This window comes from Lacerta agilis, chromosome 10, assembly GCF_009819535.1.
Source record: "Lacerta agilis isolate rLacAgi1 chromosome 10, rLacAgi1.pri, whole genome shotgun sequence".
NCBI classification, from domain to species: Eukaryota; Metazoa; Chordata; class Lepidosauria; order Squamata; family Lacertidae; genus Lacerta; species Lacerta agilis.
The window spans coordinates 2,430,858-2,455,002 of record NC_046321.1 but is presented as its reverse complement, the minus strand read 5'-3'; the positions used below and the strand labels follow the sequence as shown (position 1 = coordinate 2,455,002).

Genomic DNA, 24,145 nt, shown 5'->3' with positions numbered 1-24,145 from the left:
CGTCTTATACCCCGGGTGGAGAATCTGCGGTCGAGTATATCTCAAACTCTATATTTTAACTGGAAAGGTTGGGGGGGGTAGTCTTATACGCCCAGTCGTCTTATACGCCGGAAAATACGGTATTGTTAATTCTCAGTTAGATCTATTGCCCACCCTTCACATTAAGGTCCCTGGGAGGATCCAAACAACCTATTGCAGTGGTTTCCAAAGTGGGAATTAGTGCCCCCAAGGGATTGTGGGGGGGGGGGTGCTAGGGGGCAGCAGAGGAGCTCAGGAGTATTACTCATTTCTGAAATTTGTATACTGCCCTAAATTAAATTTGTATACTGCCCCACTGTAAGCTAAAATCGTGATATAAAAACACAAAATGCACAATAAAAACGACAGCCGAATAATACCCCTCCCCAGCATGTTTTTAAACATGCGGTGGGAGTAAAGGGCTGAAAAGCAGGTATCGCCAGACCGAATTCATCAGATTGACTGAATTAATTAAACCAAACCGTTTTTGGTTGGGTTTTGAGGAAAGGTGCAATTCGTTGTTCTGGCTTTGAATTTCACGGTGCTGTTTGTTGGAGCTGAATCTTCCTGGCAACAGACCACAGAACCACGAGACTGGTGTAAAATACGCAAAGAGAAGTTTCATTACCACTATACAAAACTGCAAACCCAAAGCAATGTGGGCGTTCTTTTTCGGCAGGCAAATTCGAATCACAACTACTTCTTCCTTTATACGTATTACCAGCTGTGCCTAATCAGCCTAGAAAACCACACCCAGAACTCACAGAAAAAAAGCCCATCATGTTATCTGCACCCTTTTACTGTTTCTAACGAATGATGTCGTTCAGTCGTGTCCGACTCTTCGTGACCCCATGGACCAAAGCACGCCAGGCACCCCTATCCTCCACTGCCTCCCACAGTTTGGCCAAACTAATGCTAGTCGCTTCAAGAACAATGTCCCACCATCTCGTCCTCTGTCGTCCCTTTCTCCTTGTGCTCTCCATCTTTCCCAACATCAGGGTCTTTTCCAGGGAGTCTTCTCTTCTCATGAGGTCACCACATTTTTGACTCATGTTCCTGCTGTCAAGCCAACTGCATCCCCCGTGTACAGGTGAAACTCGAAAAATTAGAATATCGTGGAAATGTCCATTTATGTAAGCAACTTTAGGATCTGTCCTTCTAGTGAGCACTCAGGGCGGATTTAAGGATGGATAAGTTTGATCTCCTTGCAGTCCATGGGACTCTCAAGAGTCTCCTCCAGCACCATAATTCAAAAGCATCCATTCTTCGGTGATCAGCCTTCTTGATGGTCCAGCTCTCACTTCCATCCATCACTACTGGGAAAACCATAGCTTTAACTATACGGACCTTTGTCGGCAAGGGGATGTCTTTGCTTTTTAAGATGCTGTCTAGGTTTGTCATTGCTTTCCTCCCAAGAAGCAGGTGTCTTTAAATTTTGTGACTGCTGTCACCATCTGCAGTGATCATGGAGCCCAAGAAAGTGAAATCTCTCTCTGCCTCTCACTATTATCATCCTTGGTGGGTCGTGCAAATCGCTGTTCTGAATGATCCCTTAAAAAAAATATACGAAAATAGGGAAGGGGATCTGGGGATGAGTTTAGGGAACCGAGGGGGCTGGCTAGCCCGTCCCGCCCAAGCCTGGCCAGTGCCCCCTCCATTTTGGCGCCCTAGGCAATTGCCTAGTTCGCCTGAATGGACGCGCCGGCCCTGGGGACGACACACCACCCAGCGGGTCCCCTTTGCTGATTTCCGCACTGGCAAGGGTCTGTAGGGAAGCAGGCGAACCTTCAGGTATTTGGAGCGTCCTGAGCTTTTTAGGGGTGGTGGGAGCGCCAGAGGCAAGCTGGCCACTGAAATCTGCAAGTGGCTGTATCTGGAAACCGTGAGATCTTCCAGGGTGGTTTTTGCCAGCTGTGCTACAGCCGGGAGGTAGGTGGGTGCAAAGAAAATAATTAGTCGAAATGGAGTGTACGGAGTGGGTCTGTCCTCCCATCCGTCTCCTGCTTCCTGTGAATCCTGTTTGATGTGTGCTTTCCTGGCTCTTTCCCTGCAGGTTGGACAGGTCTTCCTGTATTTCCAGTGGTAAGTGGCACAATACATAATAATAATAATAATTAATAATAATAATAATATTTATACCCTGCCCATCTGGCTGCGTTTCCACTCTGGGCAGCTCCCAACAGAATATTAAAAAAACACAATAAAACATTAAACATCCAGACCTTCGGGTGTGGCGCTTCCTCCTTTCTCTGACATGCTCGGGACATCCAGGCTGCAGTGTGTGTGTGTGTTTTTTGCATGTCCTCTGCTCTCAGCCTTCCGTTTAAAAAAGGGGGGGAGATTAAAGAGGACGGAGAATTCATGCAACGCCCCTTAACTCCAGCCACAATTATTGTTTGCCTAAACTGGCGGGGCGGAGTGAGCACATACCATCCTTGAGACAACGGAGGGCTAGAATCTGGGACAGGGCATGCCTGCTTAAGCCTTCCTACGTGTCGAGGAGCAGTGAGGGCGCACAGCTTTGCAAAGTGGGCCGTGGCGTCGCTGTGCGTCAGGACAAACAGGAACTGAGCAACAGGATGTAGCCCCCGGGCTCTGGGTCTCCCTGATTCATCCTGCAAGCTTGCCGTCATTTCCTTGGAGGCAGAATCTGACATTTTGGTGGTGAGGAGGGCGGAATTGATATATTTTAAATTTTATGCTGCTAAGATTTACTAAGTACGGCGGTACCTCGGAAGTAAAACAGAATCCCTTCTGGAAGACTGTTCAACTTCCAAAACGTTCGGGAACCAAGGCGCAGAAGCCGCGTCGGGTGTTTGGGTTCCCAAAAACATTCAGAAACCGGAACGATGACTTCCGGTTTTCGATCGTTCGGGAGCCGAAACGTTTGACTCCCAAGGCATTTGAAAACTAAGGTACGACTATCTGAACGAAGTGGAATCGTTTGATCTACATTCAATAATAAGAGAGGTAGACGCATGGGGATTTGACAGGAAGTCTGATTTGTGAAATTAAAGTTTTGTCAAGTTAAGTTTATTATGTATATGTAGGTAAGAGAGTCTTGGTATATATAGGTATGTATAAATAAGTGGATGTATGGACTATCTAATTATATGCCTGGCTGAATTCCCCCCCCCCTTTTCTAATTTTTCTTTTCTTTTAGTTTTCTCTTAAGATATAAACAATAAGACACAGATACGACTATGTGGGATGTTAAATTTTATTCAGCAATATTATATAATAGCAGTTGTAATACTTTGTTACTTTTTTTTCTTTTTTTGTTAAACAAAATGAATTAATAAAAATTAAATTAAAAAAGAAAAGAAAACTAAGGTACGACTGTAATAAAATAATGCAAGCTTCCTCAAACTTGGCCCTCCAGATGTTTTGGGACTACAGTTCCCAACATCCCTGGCCACTGGTCCTGCTAGCTAGGGATCATGGGAGTTGTAGGCCAAAAACACCTGGAGCGCCGAGGTTGAGGAAGCCTGAAATAATGAAACCCAGGCCTGACCCTGTGTGTTTGTGTGAAGGGTGGCATTCCAGAGCGGTAGCCTCCCTTGATTTCTCTTCCCCCCCCCCGCCTCCCCACATCTCTCTCTCCCTCCCAGGGACAGCCTCTTGCTGGAGACGGGCTTCCTGGCGGTGCTGGTGGCCCCGCTGCACCTGCTCAAGTGGCGCGCGACGGCCTGGCGGCCGCACGACACTGTAACCTTCTGGCTGTTGCGCTGGCTGCTCTTCCGCCTCATGTTCGCCTCGGGGGTGGTGAAGCTGACCAGCCGCTGCCCCACCTGGTGGGGGCTCACAGGTGAGCGGAGAACTCGCAGAGGAAGGGGTCGCGGCCGCGTAACGGAAGTGGCAAGGCCTGGATTTGAAAGCCGTAGGGCGGGTGTCGGGGAACCGTCAGTTCCCAGCGGGGAGGGGCAGGGGCTGTGGAAATACAGAGGAGGAGGCTTGGGGGGCCGAAGTTCTTTTGCTGGGGGCTCTCCCGAAAAGCGCCACTTCCAGAATCTGGGACTGACTAAGCAGGTCATGGATTTAGGAGCTCTGCGCTGTACATTTTTGCACTATTAAACTTGTAAATAGAAGGAACGGAGTCCTGCCTCATTACTCACGAGAAACCACCACCCAAACCTTACAGCAGGCATGTCCAACTTCCAAGAGACCGTGATCTGTTGTTGTTCAGTCGTGTCCGACTCTTCGTGACCCCATGGACCAGAGCACGCCAGGCACGCCTATCTTTCACTGCCTCTCACAGTTTGGCCAAACTCATGCCAGTTGCTTCGAGAACACTGTCCGCGATCTACTCCCACTAAACAACAACCTACTGGCAGTGATCTACCCGTTGCGTTGACCCAAGTTGTTGAGCTTTTTCTGGGGAGGAAGACCCACAGTTGTTGAGCGACCGACCAGGGACACCCCGCGGTCGACCGGGAGATTGCGATCGACCGGTTGGGCATCCCTGCCGTAGGTTTATAAGGTCAGGTAGGGGCAGTAAACGGCTCTTGTTTGTGGGAATGTTAAGGATAGTCGGAAAGGATATATTGAATAAGTATTATCTTTCCTTCACTCACGCTAGTGAGTGATGTAGCACAGCAGATTCCCCTCAATATAGCTGGAAGCTAGTTTGCAGATTCGTTTGAATCTCTTAGTTAAGAGGATTTCCTGGTGTCCCCTTTGATCCCCCTTAAAAGAATAAAGACACGAGAGTCTTTCTGAGTAAAGTAACAAAAAGCTTTGCTCACATTTCAGTTCACGGGTTTGATCCCCGAAAGGCAGGCTTTACTTGGTAGTTACACAAAGAAACTGTGAGTTCATCTCATGTGGAGACTGAACGCATGTGCTGCTGGCTGGGAGCCAGCAGACAGCAAAATCACATTTCCATAAGAAAACGGTGGCAGGGGAGAAGCAGAGAACTGCAAAGAGAGAGAGACAAAAACTAGAAATCAAGACTGAGAAAACGGCTGCGTGACTCGGCTCTTCCAGATCCACGCCCATCTCCCAGGTCACATGCAGGGGGAGGAAGCTCCAGACCAGTGGAAGAGACAGTGCACTGACTGGATGTCCCCCTGCTTGTGCCCATTCTAGGGAAAGAAGGAATGTTGCATTTGCCTGGTCCAATGGATTACATCCCACATTGTTGCCAGGATGTTGGGTCAGAATCTCCTTTCCTGCCATCTGAATCCCTCAGTCCGGATCCTTTTATGCAACCCAAAACCACTTATCTCCCCAGCTTTAACCTACCACTACGAGACCCAGTGCATCCCGACGCCGGCCTCGTGGTTCGTCCACCAGCTGCCCGTCTGGTTCCAGAAGTTCAGCGTGGTGGCCACTTACGTCATCGAGATAGCCATCCCGGCGCTCTTCTTTGCTCCTCTGCGACGCCTTCGCCTATTTGCCTTCTACACCCAGGTATCCCCAGGCAACCTTATTTACCGTATTTTTCGCTCCATAGGGCGCACCAGACCATAGGGCGCACCTCGTTTTTAGAGGAGGAAAAAAGAAAAAAAAATTCTGGTTTTCCTCCTCTAAAGCCCTGTTTTTTTGAGGATCGGCTAAAAGTTTTGCAGCTTTTTTGCAAAGGGAAAAGCCCTGGTTTTTTGAGGATCAGCTAAAAGTTTTGCAGCTTTTTAGCAAAAGGAAAAGCCCTGGTTTTTTGAGGATCAGCTAAAAGTTTTGCAGCTTTTTTTGCAAAGGGAAAAGCCCTGGGTTTATTTTTATTTTTTTTGAGGATCAGCTAAAAGTTTTGCAGCTTTTTTGCAAAGGAAAAAAAGCAAAGAGGAAAAGCCCCGTTTTTATGGAGTTCAACTCACATTTCTGCAGCTTCTGAAGGAAAGGGAGCCATTTCTACAGTTTCCAGATAGATAATCTAAGCCAGTCACGTGTCACTGGGGAAACAAACAACAAAAAGCACTATCTGCTTTTGGCCCCTGGGCAACTCGGTTCCAGGGACCACCATTCGCTCCATAAGACGCACAGATATTTCCCCTTAATTTTTAGGAGGAAAAAAGTGCGTCTTATGGAGCGAAAAATACGGTAGTTGGTTCTGAAGAAGTTTGCATGCGCACGAAAGCTCATACCAAGAACAAACTTAGTTGGTCTCTAAGGTGCTACTGGAAGGAATTTTTTTTATTTTTTATTTTGTTTTGACTATGGCAGACCAACACGGCTACCTACCTGTAACTCCTTTATATAGACCCATTCCCTGTCCCTTTCCATCTGATCCAGTCGTAGTGGGGGGTTGTCTTTTAAAACCTAGGTTTAAGATCATAACGACAGGTTTCCGAAACCCTCCCCAGGTCCTCCTGCAGCTGCTCATCATCGCCACGGGCAACTACAACTTCTTCAACCTGCTCACCATCGTGCTGAGCTTCTCCCTGCTGGACGACGAACACTTGGGGATGTGGCTGGGCCACGGCCGGAAGAAAACGGCTACCGGTGAGCGGCTTCGGTCTCCATGGCTCTGCAAAATGGGTCCAGGGTTAGCGACGGGGAGGGTCTGCAGCATCAAATCCCCAAGTGGGTGGTAGTGCCCCCTTGGGGGGGGGTTGCTAAGAGGCATGGGGGGCTCTAGGGGTGCAGAAAACTCTTATCGAGTTCAAGAATCTGGCATCAATAGAACAAGTCGTCGCCCCCCCTCCGGTGTTGAATTAAGCCAAATATATTTTCATTTGCATTTAATGGTTGCTCTTTCGAATGTTGTGTTCACCTAAACATTAGGAAGAACTTCCTGACAGTAAGAGCTGTTGGACAGTGGAATTTGCTGCCAAGGAGTGTGGTGGAGTCTCCTTCTTTGGAGGTCTTTAAGCGGAGGCTTGACAGCCATCTGTCAGGAATGCTTTGATGGTGTTTCCTGCTTGGCAGGGGGTTGGACTGGATGGCCCTTGGGGTCTCTTCCAACTCTAGGATTGTATGATTCTATCTTTCTTGGGGGGTTTGGGTTCCCTCCCTGCGAGAAGTGAGGTTACAGGGAACCGGGCAGAGGGCCTTCTCGGTAGTGGCACCCACCCTGTGGAACACCCCCCCCCCCAATCAGATGTCAAGGACATGAGTAACTGTACAACCTTTAAGAAGGGTTTGGATTTGATATCCCGCTTTATCACTACCTGAAGGAGTCTCAAGGCGGCTCACATTCTCCTTTCCCTTCCTCCCCCCCCCCAACAAACACTCTGTGAGGTGAGTGGGGCTGAGAGACTTCAGAGAAGTGTGACTACCCCAAGGTCAACCAGCAGCTGCATGTGGAGGAGCAGGGAAGCGAACCCGGTTCCCTGGATTACGAGTCTACCCCGCTCTTGACCACTACACCACACTGGCTCTCTTTAGAAGACGTTTGAAGACAGCCCTGTATCAGGGAGCTTTTTAATATAATAATAATAATTTTATTTATACCCCGCCCATCTGGCTGGGTTTCCCCAGCCACTCTGGGCAGCTCCCAACAGAATATTAAGAACACAATAAAACATCAAACATTAAAAAACTTCCCTAAACAGGGCTGCCTTCAGATGTCTTCTAAAAGTCAGATAGTTGTTTATTTCCTTGACATTTGGTGGCAGGGTGTTCCACAGGGCGGGTGCCACCACCGAGAAGGCCCTCTGCCTGGTTCCCTGTAACCTCGCTTCTTGCAGGGAGGGAACCGCCAGAAGGCCCTCGGCGCTGGACCTCAGTGTCCGGGCTGAACGATGGGGGTGGAGACGCTCCTTCAGGTATACTGGGCCGAGGCCGTTTGGGGCTTTCAAGGTCAGCACCAACACTTTGAATTGTGCTTGGAAATGTACTGGGAGCCAATGTAGGTCTTTCAGGACCGGTGTTATATGGTCTCAGCGGCCGCTCCCAGTCCGGCTGCCGCATTCTGGATTCTTATATGATGGAAGCTGCCCAGAAAACTGGGACAGCTCAGTCAGATCGGTGGGGAACATACAATAGAATCGTCATCATCATTGTTACAATATTCTGAGTAATGCTCTTTGTAGGGTAGGAGGTGCAGGGGATGAGTTTGTCAATTCAAGAGGGCCCAGCACCAAAAAAGATTTGGGGAACTTTTCAAAGTCTGATTCATGCCTCCATCACCCCCTGCCTCCCTCCCCTGGTACCTCTTAGCAACCCTTTAGGTGATGCGACTGGAGAGCAGCAATAAGCCCACCTTAGCGCAAACTCTGAGCAGTGAACTCCTTTCTATCTACTAGGAAGATATTTTGATTTCCCTCCGGTGGGGCGTGGGGGCCACTGCATCAGCCTTGAGCCTCTCTTCCCTCGAAAGCGGGTGTGGATTTTGAGTCGCTCTCCCCACCCTCTGTGCCCAGTGACCCACCTGGTGGCATGGGGCCATGCCTGTCCCCACCCCCTCCATCCTTGCATCGCTCCATGTCGTCTCTCCTCTGCAGCTTGGCCGCCCAGCTTGGCGTCCGTCATGACTGTGCTCTCCGAAATGGGCGCCTATGGCTTGCTGGTCTACTGGACGGTTCTTTACTTCGACCTGAAGATCAGCTGGGAGAAGAAGTTGATTGAGTCCAAGGCAGGTATGGAAACGCCAGAATACTCAGAGTTTGCAAGGATGACGGGGGGGATAAAAGTTACAGGTGGGTAGCCGTGTTGGTCTGCCATAGTCGAAACAAAATAGAAAATTCCTTCCAGTAGCACCTTAGAGACCAACTGAGTTTGTTCTTGGTATGAGCTTACATGTGCATGCACACTTCTTCAGATACACTGAAACAGAAGTCACCAGACCCTTATATATAGTGAGAGGGTGGGGAGGGGTATTACTCAGAGGGTGGTGGGAATGGGGGATCAGCTGATAGGTGTGGAAAACCTGTTGACGACTCTTAAACGGCTGCAATTAGTCTTGCAGGGAAAGGCAAGGGGTGAGATGGCTAAAGATAGCTTTGTTATGTATAATGAGATAAGAATCCAATGTCTTTGTTCAGACCAGGTTTCTCCATGGTTTTAAGTTTGGTGATTAGTTGCAATCCAGCCACTTCTCTTTCCAGTCTATTTCTGAAATTCCTTTGTATTAAGACAGCTACTTTGAGATCTTGTATAGAATGTCCTGGGAGACTGAAGTGTTCTCCTCCTGGTTTCTCTGTCTTGTGATTCCTGATGTCAGATTTGTGTCCATTTATCCTCTGGCGTAGGGTTTGGCCTGTTTGTCCAATATAGAGAGCTGAAGGGCACTGTTGGCATTTGATGGCATACAGAATGTTGGAAGATGAGCAATTAAATAGTCCTGAGATGGTATGTTTGATGTTGTTGGGACCAGAGGGGAATAAGAGGATATTCTAGGCAGAATTTAGTAAAGATTGGACAAAGTTCAAAGAATATCTTAAAATGTACGGTGGTACCTCGGGTTACAGATGCTTCAGGTTACAGACTCTGCTAACCCAGAAATAGTACCTCGGATTAAGAACTTTGCTTCAGGGTGAGAACAGAAATCGCGTGGCGGCAGTGGGAGTCCCCATTAGCTAAAGTGGTATTTCAGGTTAAGAACGGACCTCCAGAACGAATTAAGTTCTTAACCTGAGCTACCACTGTGTACTGTAATAACACAAATCTCCCGACAGATTTGGATTGAATCTTGAAGTTTAAGTAATTTCCCCCCTGATAATTAACTGAAAGGAATAATAATAATTATACACACTTCATTATTATGAAGACTAGTAGGGTATGAAAAGCAATGAGGTGAATGGGAATGTCAAATCAGGTGTTGCCAGTTTTTCATTGTGTTTATGTTCTATGTAAATTATTCTGCAATAAAGATTTTTTTAAAAAAAGAAACGTCGGGGAGCGAGATGCTGCCATAATTGTGGCAGGATGAAAATAGAATACACCAGTGCCGGATTTACATATAAGCTAAACAAGCTATAGCTTAGGGCCCCGCTCTCTTGGGGGCCCCCAAAAAAATTACAGGAAAAAAACCCTGGGTGTACATTTCCAAAATTTAAGATAAAACCTACATACAGCAACAGTGTTTTGTAGGCTCCTATGATGTAAGTAAAGGGCCCAGCCTGCTAGCCTGCTCCCTAAAATATCACTGCTTTGCTCCTTTATATACAGGTGAAACTTGAAAAATTAGAATATCGTGGAAAAGTCTATTTATTCAGTTACAGTTGGGTAGCTGTGTTGGTCTGCCATAGTCGAAACAAAATAGGAAATTCTTTCCAGTAGCACCTTAGAGACCAACTGAGTTTGTTCTTGGTATGAGCTTTCGTGTGCATGCACACTTCTTCAGATACTGGAAAGAATTTCCTATTTTGTTTCGACTATGGCAGACCAACACGGCTACCCAACTGTAACTGGAACTATGGAAGGCACCACATTGAGCCGCATGAAATGGAAGTCCATTTATGTAAGCAATTGTTTTCATTAGCTACTGGAGTTTAATATATGAGTCTATCTCATATATTAGTTTCACCTTTTAAGTTGAATTACTGAAAGAAATGAACCTTTCCACGATATTCAAATTTTTCGAGTTTCACCTGTATATAGGGTGCCGACATTCTGCATGGACTGGTTGCAAATGGCTTTAGATACCATTAGGTCCATAAATGACCATATGGCATATATTCAACACAAAAGAACAGCGAGTGTTTGTTGTTGACAAAGGACAGCTGGACATATAAAGGGCCCCATTACCTTCAGTAGCTTAGGGTCTCGTCGAACCTAAATCCAGCCCTGAGAATAGCCATATAAACAGTCGAGGGCTTTGATCTAGTGTCCAGATCAAAGGGAAGTCAGAGTCCTGCTCTGTTCTGCCTTGGCCAGACCACACCTGGGATCCTGTGTCCAGTTCTGGGCACCCCAATTTAAGAAGGATGTTGACAAGTTGCAAGGTGGGCAGAGGAGGGCGACCAAGATGATCAAGGGTCTGGAAACCAAGCCTGATGAGGAACAGTTGAGGGTGCTCAGCCTGGCAACGGCAGAGGGGATAGCATAGCCGGGGATCCTTTAGCTGTGATTCCTGCAATGCTGGGGGGCGGTTGAGCTACATGACCTTTGGGGGTGGTGTTCCCTTCCAATTCCACAGTTCTGTGATCTAAGTGCAAAATGTGACTATTTGGGCACCTGGAAAACTGGATCCCATAAAGGAAATCGTTCAATTTCTTCTGTGGGAACATTTATTCTTTCTTTATTTCATAAAATGTGTACACTGCTTGATTGTATTTTTTTTTAAATAATAAAAACCCCTCAACACGGTTTACAAAAATAAGATAGAATTACCACCGAGAAAAAACAGCAACAATAATTTGATGCGTTCCTGAAGTTAAAATGATGATAGGCCAAAATCAGAGCTTGCACCAACTCTGTAAACATCTGGAAAGCCTTGTCTGAACAAAAACGTTTTTAGCAGGCGCCGGAAAAAGTGATGTGAAGCTGCCTGTGTGCTATCAACAGGCAGTGTAGATGCTGCCACATTCAAAAACTGAGTTCTTTTGAATGCGGAACATGGGGGTCTGCCTTTGCATTGAGGAAGACCCCTGGTCCACCCAGCTCAGTATTACCGACACGGACTGGCAGCAGCTTAGCCAGGTTTCAGGCGGGGCCTGGAGAGAGCATCAGGGCCCGAACCTAGGACATTCTGCATGCCAAGCAGATGCCCTAGCACTGAGCCAGGAATCTTTCCAAAGAGGTACATAGGAAGGGTGCGTCTATGGTTCTGTTTTGGGCACCCGTCTGTCTCGGGAGACGCCATAGGGGTGCCTGCTGTTCTCTGATTCTTGGTTTAAAGTTCGCTGTCCATCGGGATTTGGGGTGGGGGCTTGTCTCCCGCACTCCCGGCTTTTTCCACGTATGTGGACAACTTCTCTCTCTGTCTCTCTCCAGCTTTCACCTACCACGAGTTCATGCTGTGGTTGAGGATGGTGACTCTTCCTCTGGTGGCCATTGGGCTTGCCTCTCTGGTCTGGGAGATCCTTCAGGCTGGCTACAGGTGAGTGCCTCACAGGTAAGGGGGAGGAACGGTGTTTTTTGGGGGAAAGGCCCTTGGCAGTGTCTGTGCTGCTTTCTTTCTTTAAAATAATTTTTATTACTTTTCCATTTAAACATATATAATCACACAGGTGGCACGGGTGGCGCTGTGGTCTAAACCACCAAGCCTCTTGGGCTTGCCGATCAGAAGGTCGGCGGTTCGAATCCCCGCAATGACGGGGTTTGCTCCCGTTGCTCGGTCCCAGCTCCTGCCCACCTAGCAGTTCGAAAGCACGTCAAAGTGCAAGTAGATAAATAGGTACCGCTCCGGCGGGAAGGTAAATGGCATTTCTGTGCGCTGCTCTGGTTCGCCAGAAGCGGCTTAGTCATGCTGGCCACATGACCCGGAAGCTGTACGCCGGCTCCCTCGGCCAGTAAAGCGAGATGAGCGCCGCAACCCCAGAGTCGTCTGCGACTGGTCCTAACGGTCAGGGGTCCCTTTACCTTGGTCATGATTTGCTCGTAACACTTCTGTGTTTTGGTGTATTGAGGTGATCAGATGCATTGTTTATAAACCAATAAAGATTGAACTGTAAAATAAAATAGAGATAGCAAAGGTTAATATGCAGCCCTCTATATTTCCCCTCTTTTTTTCTCTCCCCGCCCCCAAATAGGAGCGCTTGCACCCGGGGCTTTTTCTGGAAGCTCTGGAGCGCCACCCAGTGGGCCATCTTCGCCACTGCGGCTCTCGGGATGTTTACCATCAGCCTGGTGAGTAAATCGGGCGACAGCTTGGGGAAAGGGGGGGGTGACGTCTTGCGTGGGCCTCGAAAGCTGCCAAATGTGCCGACTCAGGGGAAAAAAGAAAAGAGAAATGAGATCTTTGAACGAAAGTGCGAGGGAGGGCTGCTTTTTGTATAAATATGAACCTTGCATCTCACTGTGGAAAAATATATTATCCTGTTGTTTCCTTTTAAAGCAAATTGGGGGGAAACAATGCCCCCCAACAGTGACTCTCACTTGCAAAGGGATCCCTAGATGGTGGGGATTCCTGGTGTTAATAGGAATTCTAAGGTCTTACAAACATAAAGTAAATGTTTATAAATGTACAAGGCAAAGACGTACATAAGTATATAAACCACGTCTCTGAAATAGTACAGGAGAACAATCCTGAAGCCATTTTGACCTCAAATATTTCTCTGCAAGAAGGAAGGAAATGGGAAAAGCTTTCCAATGGTCTTTGAACTGTAGGGGCTCACACCTCCCTGTAAATACAGTCCGGCAAGTATCTGTTTAAGCTGAGCGCACTATCAATATGCGTTAAGAGATTCAGGAAATAAGCACCGTATTTTTTGCTCCATAAGACGCACCTTTTCCCTTCTAAAAAGTAAGGGGAAATATCTGTGCGTCTTATGGAGCGAATGGTGGTCCCTGGAGCCGAATTGCCCAGGGGCCAAAAGAGGATCGTGCTTTTTATTTTACAAAGAGAAAAGGGGGTGTTGAAAGGACCCCGCTCAGCAGCTGATCAGCAAGAGATTGGGAGAGAGATAAGAGTCCCGGCTCCCTTTCAGCCCCGCCCTCCATTGTTGAATGTGCTGCAGAGGGAGGTTGTTTGTTTCCCCAGTGACATGAGACTGGCTGATTAGATTATCTGTCTGGAAACTGTAGAAAAGGCTCCCTTTAGAAGCTGCAGAAATGTGAGTTGAACCCCATAAAAATGGGGCTTTTCCTCTTTGCTTTTCCCCCTTTGCAGAAAAATTGCAAAACTTTTAACTGATCCTCAAAAAACCAGGGCTTTTCCCTTTGCAAAAAAAGCTGCAAAACATTTAGCTGATCCTCAAAAAAACAGGGCTTTTAGAGGAGGAAAACCAGAAAAATATTTTTTTTTCTTGTTTCCTCCTCTAAAAACGAGGTGTGCCCTATGGTCCAGTGCGTCCTATGGAGCGAAAAATACGGTATGTACCATCTCCAAGGAGTGGCCAGGCTACCCAGAAAAGGCAATCAGATAATAATAAGGCATGATCAGGTATCCTGGCAGACAGGAGAGAAGCAACACACTCAAATTTCTGCTGGGGACCACCTCTTTCTGTGATGTATGTATGATTTTTTTTGTGGGGGTGGTCTTGAGCTACAGGGGAGGCAATTTCAAAAGCCTATATAAGAGCTTGGACACCAATGTTCTGGGTTCCTCTCCTCCCTCCCTGTGTGGGGGGAGCAGGGGACCCTGTTGCAACAGATTAATAAAGATCGGGTTTACTAGCTGTTTTGCTTCTCAATGGGGGACGCGGGTGGCGCTGTGGGTTAAACCACAGAGCCTAGGGCTTGCTGATCAGAAGGTCGGCGGTTCGAATCCCCGCAATGACGGGGTGAGCTCCCGTTGCTCGGTCCCTGCTCCTGCCAACCTAGCAGTTTGAAAGCACGTCAAAGTGCAAGTCGATAAATAGGTGGGAAGGTAAACGGCACTTCCATGCGCTGCTCTGGTTCGCCAGAAGCGGCTTAGTCATGCTGGCCACATGACCCGGAAGCTGTATGCCAGCTCCCTTGGCCAGTAAAGCGAGATGAGCGCCGCAACACCAGAGTCGTCCGCGACTGGACCTAAAGGTCAGGGGTCCCTTTACCTTTTCAATATTCTCTGGTTGGCCTCTGTTATTTTCTCCTACCGATAGGGAACCCACTTAAGGACTCTGTCTGGGCTCTTGGATACCCTATAAGGGAAAAGGGGCAGTTTTTTTTCTTATAACACTGGGCTTCATTCATCCAGAGACGGGGTTCCACGTACACAATGCTCTTGCCGCTCCTGTTGCTGCAAAATTGTCTCCAGGAGAGGCTGACACAAACACACACCCCAAGAAAACCCCTCTCCTTGCCTTGATATCTCTCTCTCTCTCTTGCCCCAGGTCCCCTTCACTTACATTGAGTACGAGTCCAATGGGAAACTCTGGCCCAGTGTCCACCAGCTCTTCAGCGCTGTCGACCGCTACCAGCTCGCCAACTCCTACGGCCTCTTCCGGCGGATGACGGGGGTCGGCGGGCGTCCCGAGGTGGTGCTGGAAGGCAGCTACGACAAGGAGAAGTGGACGGTAATTCATGGCTCCTCTTGGAGGACGACTCGGACCTCTTTGTGTCTGCAGCTGCTGCTGCTGCCGCCGTCCAAGGACTCTGGCAAAACAGTGCTTGCACAAGGCGCTAGACCTCATGGAGGGACGGGCACAAGCTGGGGTGGACAAATGAGTCGTTTGCATGACTTGACAGGCAGCTGGTTGTGGAAGCACAGCATCCTGGGGGACTGGGTGGTTTCATTTATACGTATCACTTATACATCTATTCATTTATATGCAGTCGTACCTTGGTTCTCAAACGCCTTGGTACTTGTACGTTTTGGCTCCCAAACACTGAAAACCCGGAAGTGAGTGTTCCGGTTTTTGAACGTTTTTCGGAAGCCGAACGCCCGACACGACTTCCACTTGAGTGCAGGAAGTTCCTGCAGCCAGTCAGAAGCCGCGCCTTGGTTTTCGAACGGTTTCAGGGGTCGAACGGACTCCCAAAACGGATTAAGTTTGAGAACCAAAGTTCCACTGTATATCATCTGTTAAGATGTTTGTGCATCCCTGTGTCATAGAAATACGCAGCAAAGTGGTTTGCCGTGTTCTTAATTGCCTGCATAAGCCCGGAGGAATAGAAGAGTTTTCAGCAGGCATTTGAAAGTTGGCCCAAGAGCCACCTGCTGGATGTCAAGTGGCAGGGAGTCCCGCAGGACTAGGGCAATGAAACCCAAACGCTCACTTCCTTGTGGTCGTCAAATGAACCTCGCCGACTTGGGGAACAGCCAACATGAGCAAGCTGGGGTATAAGGCTTTTGGATGATGTGTGTGATCAGTGCCTCTCTTCCCCTCCCGCCCGCAGGAGATTGAGTTCATGTACAAGCCGGGCAATGTCAGCGCTGCCCCCCCTCTCGTGACCCCGCACCAGCCGCGCCTCGACTGGCAGATGTGGTTTGCCGCCCTGGCCCCCCAAGCGCACAGCCCCTGGTTCACGGGCTTCGTCTACCGCCTCCTACAGGGCAAGAAAGAAGGTGAGTGGAGGGAAAGAGCCAGAGAACGGTCGTTTCCTACATTTTACGGAATTCTGGTATTGGGGGGCGACTAACCACAGATGCTCCTTTCCTTCCCGAATGCGAAACGCTAAAACTCCTGCCGTCTTTCAAGCATTAAGACCAGGGGTCAGCAAACTTGCCACGCCTCGGGCCAGTGGCTCCAGCACCGATTGCGCGGTGGGGAAGCGCACCCCCATACGTGTGCACACACAATATTTCCGGTGCCCTTCTGGGTTGGAGGAGCACCAGAAATAGCTTGTGCGCATGTGCACGGGCCTCCTCTGTCCCGGATGTGCACTGGAAATAGCGTATGCGCATGTGCACATGATATTTCCGGTGTACTTCCAGGTTGGAGGAACACCAGAAATAGCTTGTGCGCATGTGCATGGGCCTCCTCTGTCCTGGATGTGCACTGGAAATAGTGTATGCGCATGTGCACATGATATTTCCGGTGCACTTCCAGGTTGGAGGTGTACCAGAAATAGCTTGTGCACGGGCCTCCTCTGTCCTGGATGTGCACTGGAAATAGCGTATGCGCATGCACACACAATATTTCCGGTGTACTTCCAGGTTGGAGGAGCACCAGAAATAGCTTGTGCGCATGTGCACGGGCCGCCTCTGTCCTGGATGTGCACTGGAAATAGTGTATGCGCATGTGCACATGATACCGTGTTTCTCCTAAAATAAGACACCGTCTTATATTTTTTTCCCCTCAACAAAACACAGTATGGCTTATTTTCAGGGGATGTCTTATTTTAACCGCATCGCATCGGTACGCTGCATAGCCACGCCTCTCCAGGCTGTTTTAATGGGAGGTGCCGCATCACTATGGCTTATTTTCGGGGTATGGCTTATTTTCGGGGAACGGCTTATATTTTGCAAATGCATAGAAATCCTGCTATGGCTTATTTTATGGCCATGTCTTATTTTAGGAGAAACACTGTATTTCCGGTGCACTTCCAGGTTGGAGGAGCACCAGAAATAGCTTGTGCGCATGTGCACGGGCCTCCTCTGTCCCGGATGTGCACCGGAAATAACGCATACGCATATGCACAAGCTATTTCCGGTGTTCCTCCGACCCGGAAGTGGGCAGCACTAGCAAGACTTGATTTAAATCTTCTTTTTTACGAAAAGACTCATTCTTGCTGGTATCACCTTAATATTAACAACCAGATGAAGGTTTCATTTCTGGAATAATTAATTTTCAAAGTAGTTTTTACAGTTGTATCAGAAATTACTGATTTGGTTATACTATTAGAAATACATGGACCAATAAGTATGAAATTATTGTGAGATTTCGTAAGTTAACTGTTTATATTTGGACAACTTTTCTCCTGTACTTTATTGGAAGGAGAAAACTAATCGTTTCCTCAATAACCATTTAAACAATTTATTTAACCAAAGCAATAACATTATAGCATATGTATCCATGTTTGTTAACTGATGTGGTTAAAAAACAACTGAAGACTGAGTTTTAGCACACATGAAAAACTTAAAACAAATTCTTATTTCCTGAATGGAAATAAGCCTTTGGACTTCAGATGAAACTTGAAAAATTAGAATATCGTGGAAAAGTCCATTTATGTAAGCAATTGTTTTCATTAGCTACTGGAGTTTAATATACGAGATAGACTCATGACATGCAAAGCAAGATACGTCAAGCCTTTGTTTGTTATAATTGTGATGATTATGGCGTACAGCTGATGAAAACCCCAAATTAACAATCTCAACTTTGGGGTTCTCATCAGCTGTGCGCCATAATCATCACAATTACAACAAACAAAGGCTTGACATATCTCGCTTTGCATGTCATGAGTCTATCTCGTATATTAGTTTCACCTTTTAAGTTGAATTACTGAAAGAAATGACCCTTTCCACAATTTTCTAATTTTTCGAGTTTCACCTGTATAATGTAACTTAAATAGAAAGCTATCTTTAGAAAGATTTTTCCTCCAAAAGCATTTAATTTAAAAAATCCAGATTTTTTTGATATATATATTTTTTAAATCTTTTGGTTTTTATCCACCCTTGTCCGGACCCATTTGGCCTGAAGGAATTTCCTTTCCCTCCCACAGTGATCCATCTCGTGCAGGTAGATGACTCCAAATACCCGTTCAGCTCCAAACCCCCAACCTATATCCGGGCTCAGTTGTACAAATACTGGTTCACGGAAGCCGGCCAGGATTGGTGAGTGACACCCAGCGCTTTCTGGAAGGGGGCCGGAGAATCCCTCGGGGCTCTTTCACCTCCTCATCTGACCACAGACCTTTGGGATGCTTGCTCAATCCGTTTTTGTAGCCATTTGTCAATAACCTTCATAAACTCTACTCCCAAGTCTCACCGAGGCAGAATGTCGTGGTTCTATTACTTCCCTCAATCTAGAATTGTGATAGATTTTCCCGCTGCTTCACCACATTCTTGACTCATCTTCCCGCTGTCAAGCAATTGTTTTCATTAGCTACTGGAGTTTAATATGTGAGATAGACTCATGACATGCAAAGCGAGATATGTCAAGCCTTTGCTTGTTATAATTGTGATGATTATGGCGTACAGCTGATGAAAAACCCCAAAGTTGAGATTGTTAATTTGGGGTTCTCATCAGCTGTGTGCCATAATCATCACAATTATAACAAATAAAGGCTTGACATATCTCGCTTTGCATGTCATGAGTCTGTCTCATATATTAGTTTCACCTTTTATGTCGAATTACCGAAAGAAATTAACCATTCCATGATATTCTAATTTTTTGAGTTTCACCTGTAAATTTCTGCATTTGGTTATCCATGCCAAAGTGTCCCTATTGAAATTTATTTGAGCCCGGTTTGGGCCAGTAAGGCATGACTAAGCCGCTTCTGGCGAACCAGAGCAGCACACGGAAACGCCGTTTACCTTCCCGCTGGAGCAGTCCCTATTTATCTACTTGCACGTTGATGTGCTTTTGAACTGCTAGGTAACAGTTGAACATGCACGCAAACAATTTTCCCCACTTGCTTTTTGGTTTATTAATACTCAAGGAGCGTAAAGTCAAAAGCTCCTCAGGAATCGGCTCTCTCAAATTTTCCTTCTCGCAAGATGTTTTGCTCGTTGGAAACAAAATCCCAACAAACAGCACAGTTGACATGGTGCAGGTCGTGAGTCGGAGGCCTGACCTATACAAGGGGGAAATATTTATGCTGTCTGTTGGGGGGCTCCCACAACTAAGGGAAGCGGCCTCCGATTTCCCTAAGCCATCAAGGGCCCTGCTCAGCTAGGCTACCTTTGAGTGGAATCAGAAGGTCGCGGTTCAAATCCCCGCGACGGGGTGAGCTCCCGTTGCTCGGTCCCTGCTCCTGCCCAACCTAGCAGTGCAAGTAGATAAATAGGTACCGCTCCAGCGGGAAGGTAAATGGCATTTCCGTGCGTTGCTCTGGTTCGCCAGAAGCGGCTTAGTCATGCTGGCCACATGACCCGGAAGCTGTACGCCGGCTCCCTTGGCCAGTAAAGCGAGATGAGCGCCGCAACCCCAAAGTCATCGGCGACTGGACCTAATGGTCAGGGGTCCCTATATCACATTTTTAAAGTGCAAATGTGGAACAGAAGCAGAGCAGTTGTTGTGAGATTGGACTTGATTTCCTTTTCCCATCCTAACTACACCATGTTTCCCCCTCTAGCAGCCAGACTTGGCTCTTGCTAGTTCTTTGCTCAGGCTGCGTATCCTCACGTATGGGATGCCTCTCCGATAACAGATTTTGCAGAATTCTGCCTCCGGCCCCCAGGATACGGGTGTGGGGTGGGTGGGGCTGTGGACCACGAACGCATCTGAACAACAACTAACCCGCTTCCTGCCCCACTGCAGGTCCGTCCCTCAGCGGTGGTGGAGGCGGCAGTGGCAGGAGGAATTCTACCCGGCCGTCTTCCTTGGCGATCCCGTCCTGGACGGCCTCTTGGTCCAACATGGGCTTAAGGTGAGTCGAGGGGCAGGGAGTATCTATGAGGGTGCATGAGCACAGGGGGAACGGGGGAGCATCAGGTGTGCATAGGTAGTTCCGTTGGTCAGAGAGTGGTGCTGATAATGCCAAGGTTGCAGGTTCAACTCCCGTATGGGGGAGCTCCTTATTCCTGCCTTGTGGAGGGCTGTGCAGTGTTGGATTTACGTATAAGCTAAACAAGTTATAGCTTAGGGCCCCACTCTCTTGGGGGACCCCAAAAAAATTAAAGGGAAAAAACCTGGATGTACATTTCCAAAATATAAGATAAAAAACAAATGAAATAAAACCTACATACAGCAACCGTGTTTTGTGTTGTGTAGGCTCCTAGGATGTGTAAGTCATGGGCCCCGCCTGCTAGCCTGCTCCCTAAAATATCACTGCTTTGCTCCTTTCTATATATAGGGTGCCTACATTCTGCTATTTATAATTATTTGCATCCTATAATGAAAGCTATTGTTATTTCATGTTGTAAAAAGTTTCTAGAGACTAGATTATGAGTCTTTGTAAACTGTGTTTCTAAAGGAACTTTTGTCATTGCCAAATGCCAACGTGTTTGCATTAAGTTTTTGTTCAGTCGTTCAGTCGTGTCCGACTCTTCGTGACCCCATGGACCAGAGCACGCCAGGCACCCCTATCCTTCACTGCCTCTCGCAGTTTGGCCAAACTCATGTTAGTCGCTTCGAGAACACTGTCCAACCATCTCATCCTCTGTCGTCCCCTTCTCCTTGTGCCCTCCATCTTTCCCAACATCAGGGTCTTTTCCAGGGAGTCTTCTCTTCTCATGAGGTGGCCAAAGTCTTGGAGCCTCAGCTTCAGGATCTGTCCTTCCAGTGAGCACTCAGGGCCGAGAAGGTTGGGGGTCCCTTCCAATTCTGCAATTCTTGAGCTACAGCCTTGCCTTGCCAACACTTTCCTCCCTTCCTCGTAGGACAAGGCCTCGCCGAAGAGGGCCTCGGGTGGCCCGCTACCAACGGCCCTGCAGCGAGTTCGAGAGTACCTCCACCCGTACAGCGGTCCGGCCGTCATCTGGTCCCTGTACCTCACGGGGGCCGCCATTTGCCTCCTGAGAGCGGCGGGGGGCTGGCTGCTGGCAGGGGGAGCCCCCAGCGGGCCTGCGAAGCCCAAGGGCGGCAAGCGGGCGGAAGTGGACACGGGGGCAGGAGGAGACCAGGCGGGCGCCAGCGAGAAGAACGGGCAAGTGAGGAAGAAGGAGGCGGCGGCAGCGGAGAAGTCCAGGGGCCTGGCCGAGCCCCCCGCAGACGGACCCCGCAATGTCAAGAAGAAGAAATAATAGGTGCCGTTCCTGCGCCCCCCCCACATCCCACCTTCCAGGGGCTGACAGATGCTCCCACCGGGCCCTGCCCCTTTCGGCCAGAAACGCCCACAGATTTTGGGGCGGGGGTCTCTCTTGGCCCTTGTTCCAAGACCCTCGCTCCCCGCTTCTCCTTCCGTTGGGTGGGCTCTGCTTCACATACACAGGGCTTTTGGGGTCTGGGGGCCCGTGGAACATTTCCCCTTCCCTTGCACCCCAAAGCTTTCCCCCAGATGCCGTCGGCCGAGTGGAGGAGGCCCCCCCCCCAGGCCCTTCCCAAGGAAAGGACGAGGCTGTTCAAGGCTAAAACGAAAGGTCTCTTTGGCCCCTAAAACACCTCTGCAACCCCCCCCCCAAACCCTCTTTTTATTTGACGCTGCATTTGGAATGCGGCTTCATTCTTGGGGCTCTTCCTGCTCCTCACGAGGAGCTGGATGCCTGAAAACGGGGTGCGGGGGGGAGTATGTCTCTTCCCCCCCCCCATATCTTCATTTTTAGATTAAAAAACACTCTCTCCTCTGGATTTTTGGCTCTGCTACTGGAGCTGGAATCAGGTGCAAAACTCTGCTGGTCTTTGGGTGTGGGGGGGATTTACAAGGGAGCCCCCCCCAGGAAAAAACCCTTTCTCTCCTGCTCTTTGCTGAGCGCTGTTGTGGGTGGGGGTGTCCCCCCTCCCCCAAAAAAGAGGGGCAGCAAAAGTGGGTGCCTTGCCTCAACCCGCCAACTTTTTTCTGGGCCAATCCCCCCCCCAACCTATTTTTCTGGCCCTTGCCTTGACCTCAGTTGTGCCTCCCTTCCCCCCCCCCACCTGGGGGGCAGGTGAGATTGGCTTTGCCACCCCCCCCCCGCGTGCTGCCCTCTAGTGGGAGGGCCCTGAACAGCAACCTCGGTGGGCATGCTGGCTCTAGCAGATGCACCCCCCCCCCGAGGAAGGAGGTACTCTGCCGGCGCCCAGAGACAGAATAATCTATAATTTTCTAAATAAAGCCTTTACATTCCAGCTCTCTTTCTCGTCTGTGTGTGTGTGTGTGTGTGGTTGGGGTTGGTTGGGGGGGTGTCTTGTATGTCTGGGCCCCCAGGAGTAGAAATGCGAGGAGTCTGGCACCCCCCCCCCCGAGGATGCAAACCCGCACCAGTTTCTTCGACCCTCTGCTTGAGTTTTGTGGCGCTCTACCAGTTGGGTTCCTGCCACAGTAAGCATAATCTCAATTGCAGGCCTGTGCAGCCAAAACATGCTGTTGACATAAGAGCCTGCAGGATCAGGCCAGCGCCCACTCTGTTCTCGCAGGGGGCAACCGGGTGCCCAAATGTGGTGGGGGGGATGGGATGACCAGCAAGCAGGATGGCCACCTGCTGTAGCTGAGATACCTGCATCGCACGGGGTTGGACTAGATGACCCTCGGGACCCCTTCCAACTATCCGATTCTGAGATAGGATTTGAGCCCAAGGGCAATGCTCTCCACCCCCCGGGCAATTTCCAGCGACCTGGTGCTCAGATTTCCTCAGTGGCGTAGGAAGCCGCTCAGGTACCCGGAGCGGCAAACCTGACGTGCACCCGGGCTGGGGCGTCGCTACATGGCACACATGCGCGGTCGCTACGTAGCGCGCATGCTCCTGCACCATGATCCTCTGCTCGCGGCTGCAGCTGCGAATGAAGGATCCTTCTGTGTGGCGCTGGAGCGGGGCCGCAAGCAAGCCGCAGAGTGAGGCTTTTTACCGGGCGGCTTGGGAGTCGCCGTTGTCCTGCCGCCCGGTAAAAAGTCATGGGGGGCGCCGAGTGTCACCCCCAGGGTGGCACCCGGGGCAGACCGCCCCACCGCACCCCCTTTCTCTGCCCCTGACTTTCCCACCTCCAGCTAGAGATGTGAAGGCCTGGGAAAAAACCTGGAAAAATTCAGGGGGGGGGACTGGTTTTTTTCCATTTTTTCCCTGAAGCCTTTTTTGGGTTTTTTTTTTTTTTTTTGGAAAAATAAAAAAATAGATTATGGAATGTTTTATTTTAACATGATGAATAAAATATTTTAAGACAAGGGGTTCAAATATTTTATAAATCATATGCTTGGTTATCAGCTTATTCTAATTTCTGTGAAGACAAGCAAGTCCTAGGTTACAAACTGAACTCTCCAATGCAAGAACAATAAACATTTCTTCCTTTAGGAGGTGCTGTTGTCACCAGAAAAGAAAAAATGTTTCGGTTTTGTTTTTGCATGTGTGTGGTATGCATTGGTTCTGTTCCTCTTCACTAGGACTCAAAGCACTGGAAGAAAATATATAGAGCAACAAAAAGGTCCTGAAAGTATATACTTAATTACAGCTCAGAAAATGATTCTGATTAAATTCCATGCCCATTCATTGAAACTTAGTCCAACTTCCTTCTTCAGATGAGAATTTTTTTTAAATACTGTGGAGAGGAAATATGAATTATTGTTACTTCTGGATTTTTAAAAATTGTTTTGCGGAGTTTTTTTTTTTTGTTCCACATAAACTAGTAAACAGTTCAGGAGATTGTTGCTCCATTTGTTACAAATACAAAAAAAAATTATTTTAAAAGTAAATTCTGTTTGTAATAATTGTTTGGATACACTATATTTTTAATACGCTAGTTGTGATAATTTTATGCCCATTAAAATTGTCCGTAGTTATATTTTAAGTTTCTAAAGTAACAGAATGACTTTCAATCTGAAAAAGAAAAAAAAAAAGTGCTAATGAAGCATTTTTTTTCAATTTTTCCGAAAATGGTTGTTGTTCCCCCCCCAAAAAAAACCCCGGAAAAAATGGGTTTTCCAAGCTTCAAAATTTCCGGAAATTTTACATCTCTACCTCTAGCCGTGGAGACAAAGCAGAAAGCACAATCTG

The 24,145-nt window shown here is 48.2% G+C and overlaps 1 protein-coding gene across 1 annotated transcript in view; it reads left to right on the top strand.

The window, feature by feature from the left end:
* Positions 1-21,964, top strand: part of LMF2 (lipase maturation factor 2) — a 29,826-nt gene extending 7,862 nt beyond the window's left edge. Inside the window, exons 3-14 of the mRNA XM_033162467.1 lie at positions 2,072-2,100; positions 3,630-3,826; positions 5,252-5,430; positions 6,318-6,456; positions 8,400-8,534; positions 11,833-11,938; positions 12,591-12,687; positions 14,814-14,996; positions 15,820-15,988; positions 18,085-18,196; positions 19,845-19,953; positions 20,906-21,964. Of these exons, the coding sequence (XP_033018358.1) occupies positions 2,072-2,100; positions 3,630-3,826; positions 5,252-5,430; positions 6,318-6,456; positions 8,400-8,534; positions 11,833-11,938; positions 12,591-12,687; positions 14,814-14,996; positions 15,820-15,988; positions 18,085-18,196; positions 19,845-19,953; positions 20,906-21,268 (1,818 nt within the window). The 3' untranslated portion in view covers positions 21,269-21,964. The remainder of the gene's footprint in view (positions 1-2,071; positions 2,101-3,629; positions 3,827-5,251; positions 5,431-6,317; positions 6,457-8,399; positions 8,535-11,832; positions 11,939-12,590; positions 12,688-14,813; positions 14,997-15,819; positions 15,989-18,084; positions 18,197-19,844; positions 19,954-20,905) is intronic.
* Positions 21,965-24,145: the final 2,181 nt, after the last annotated feature.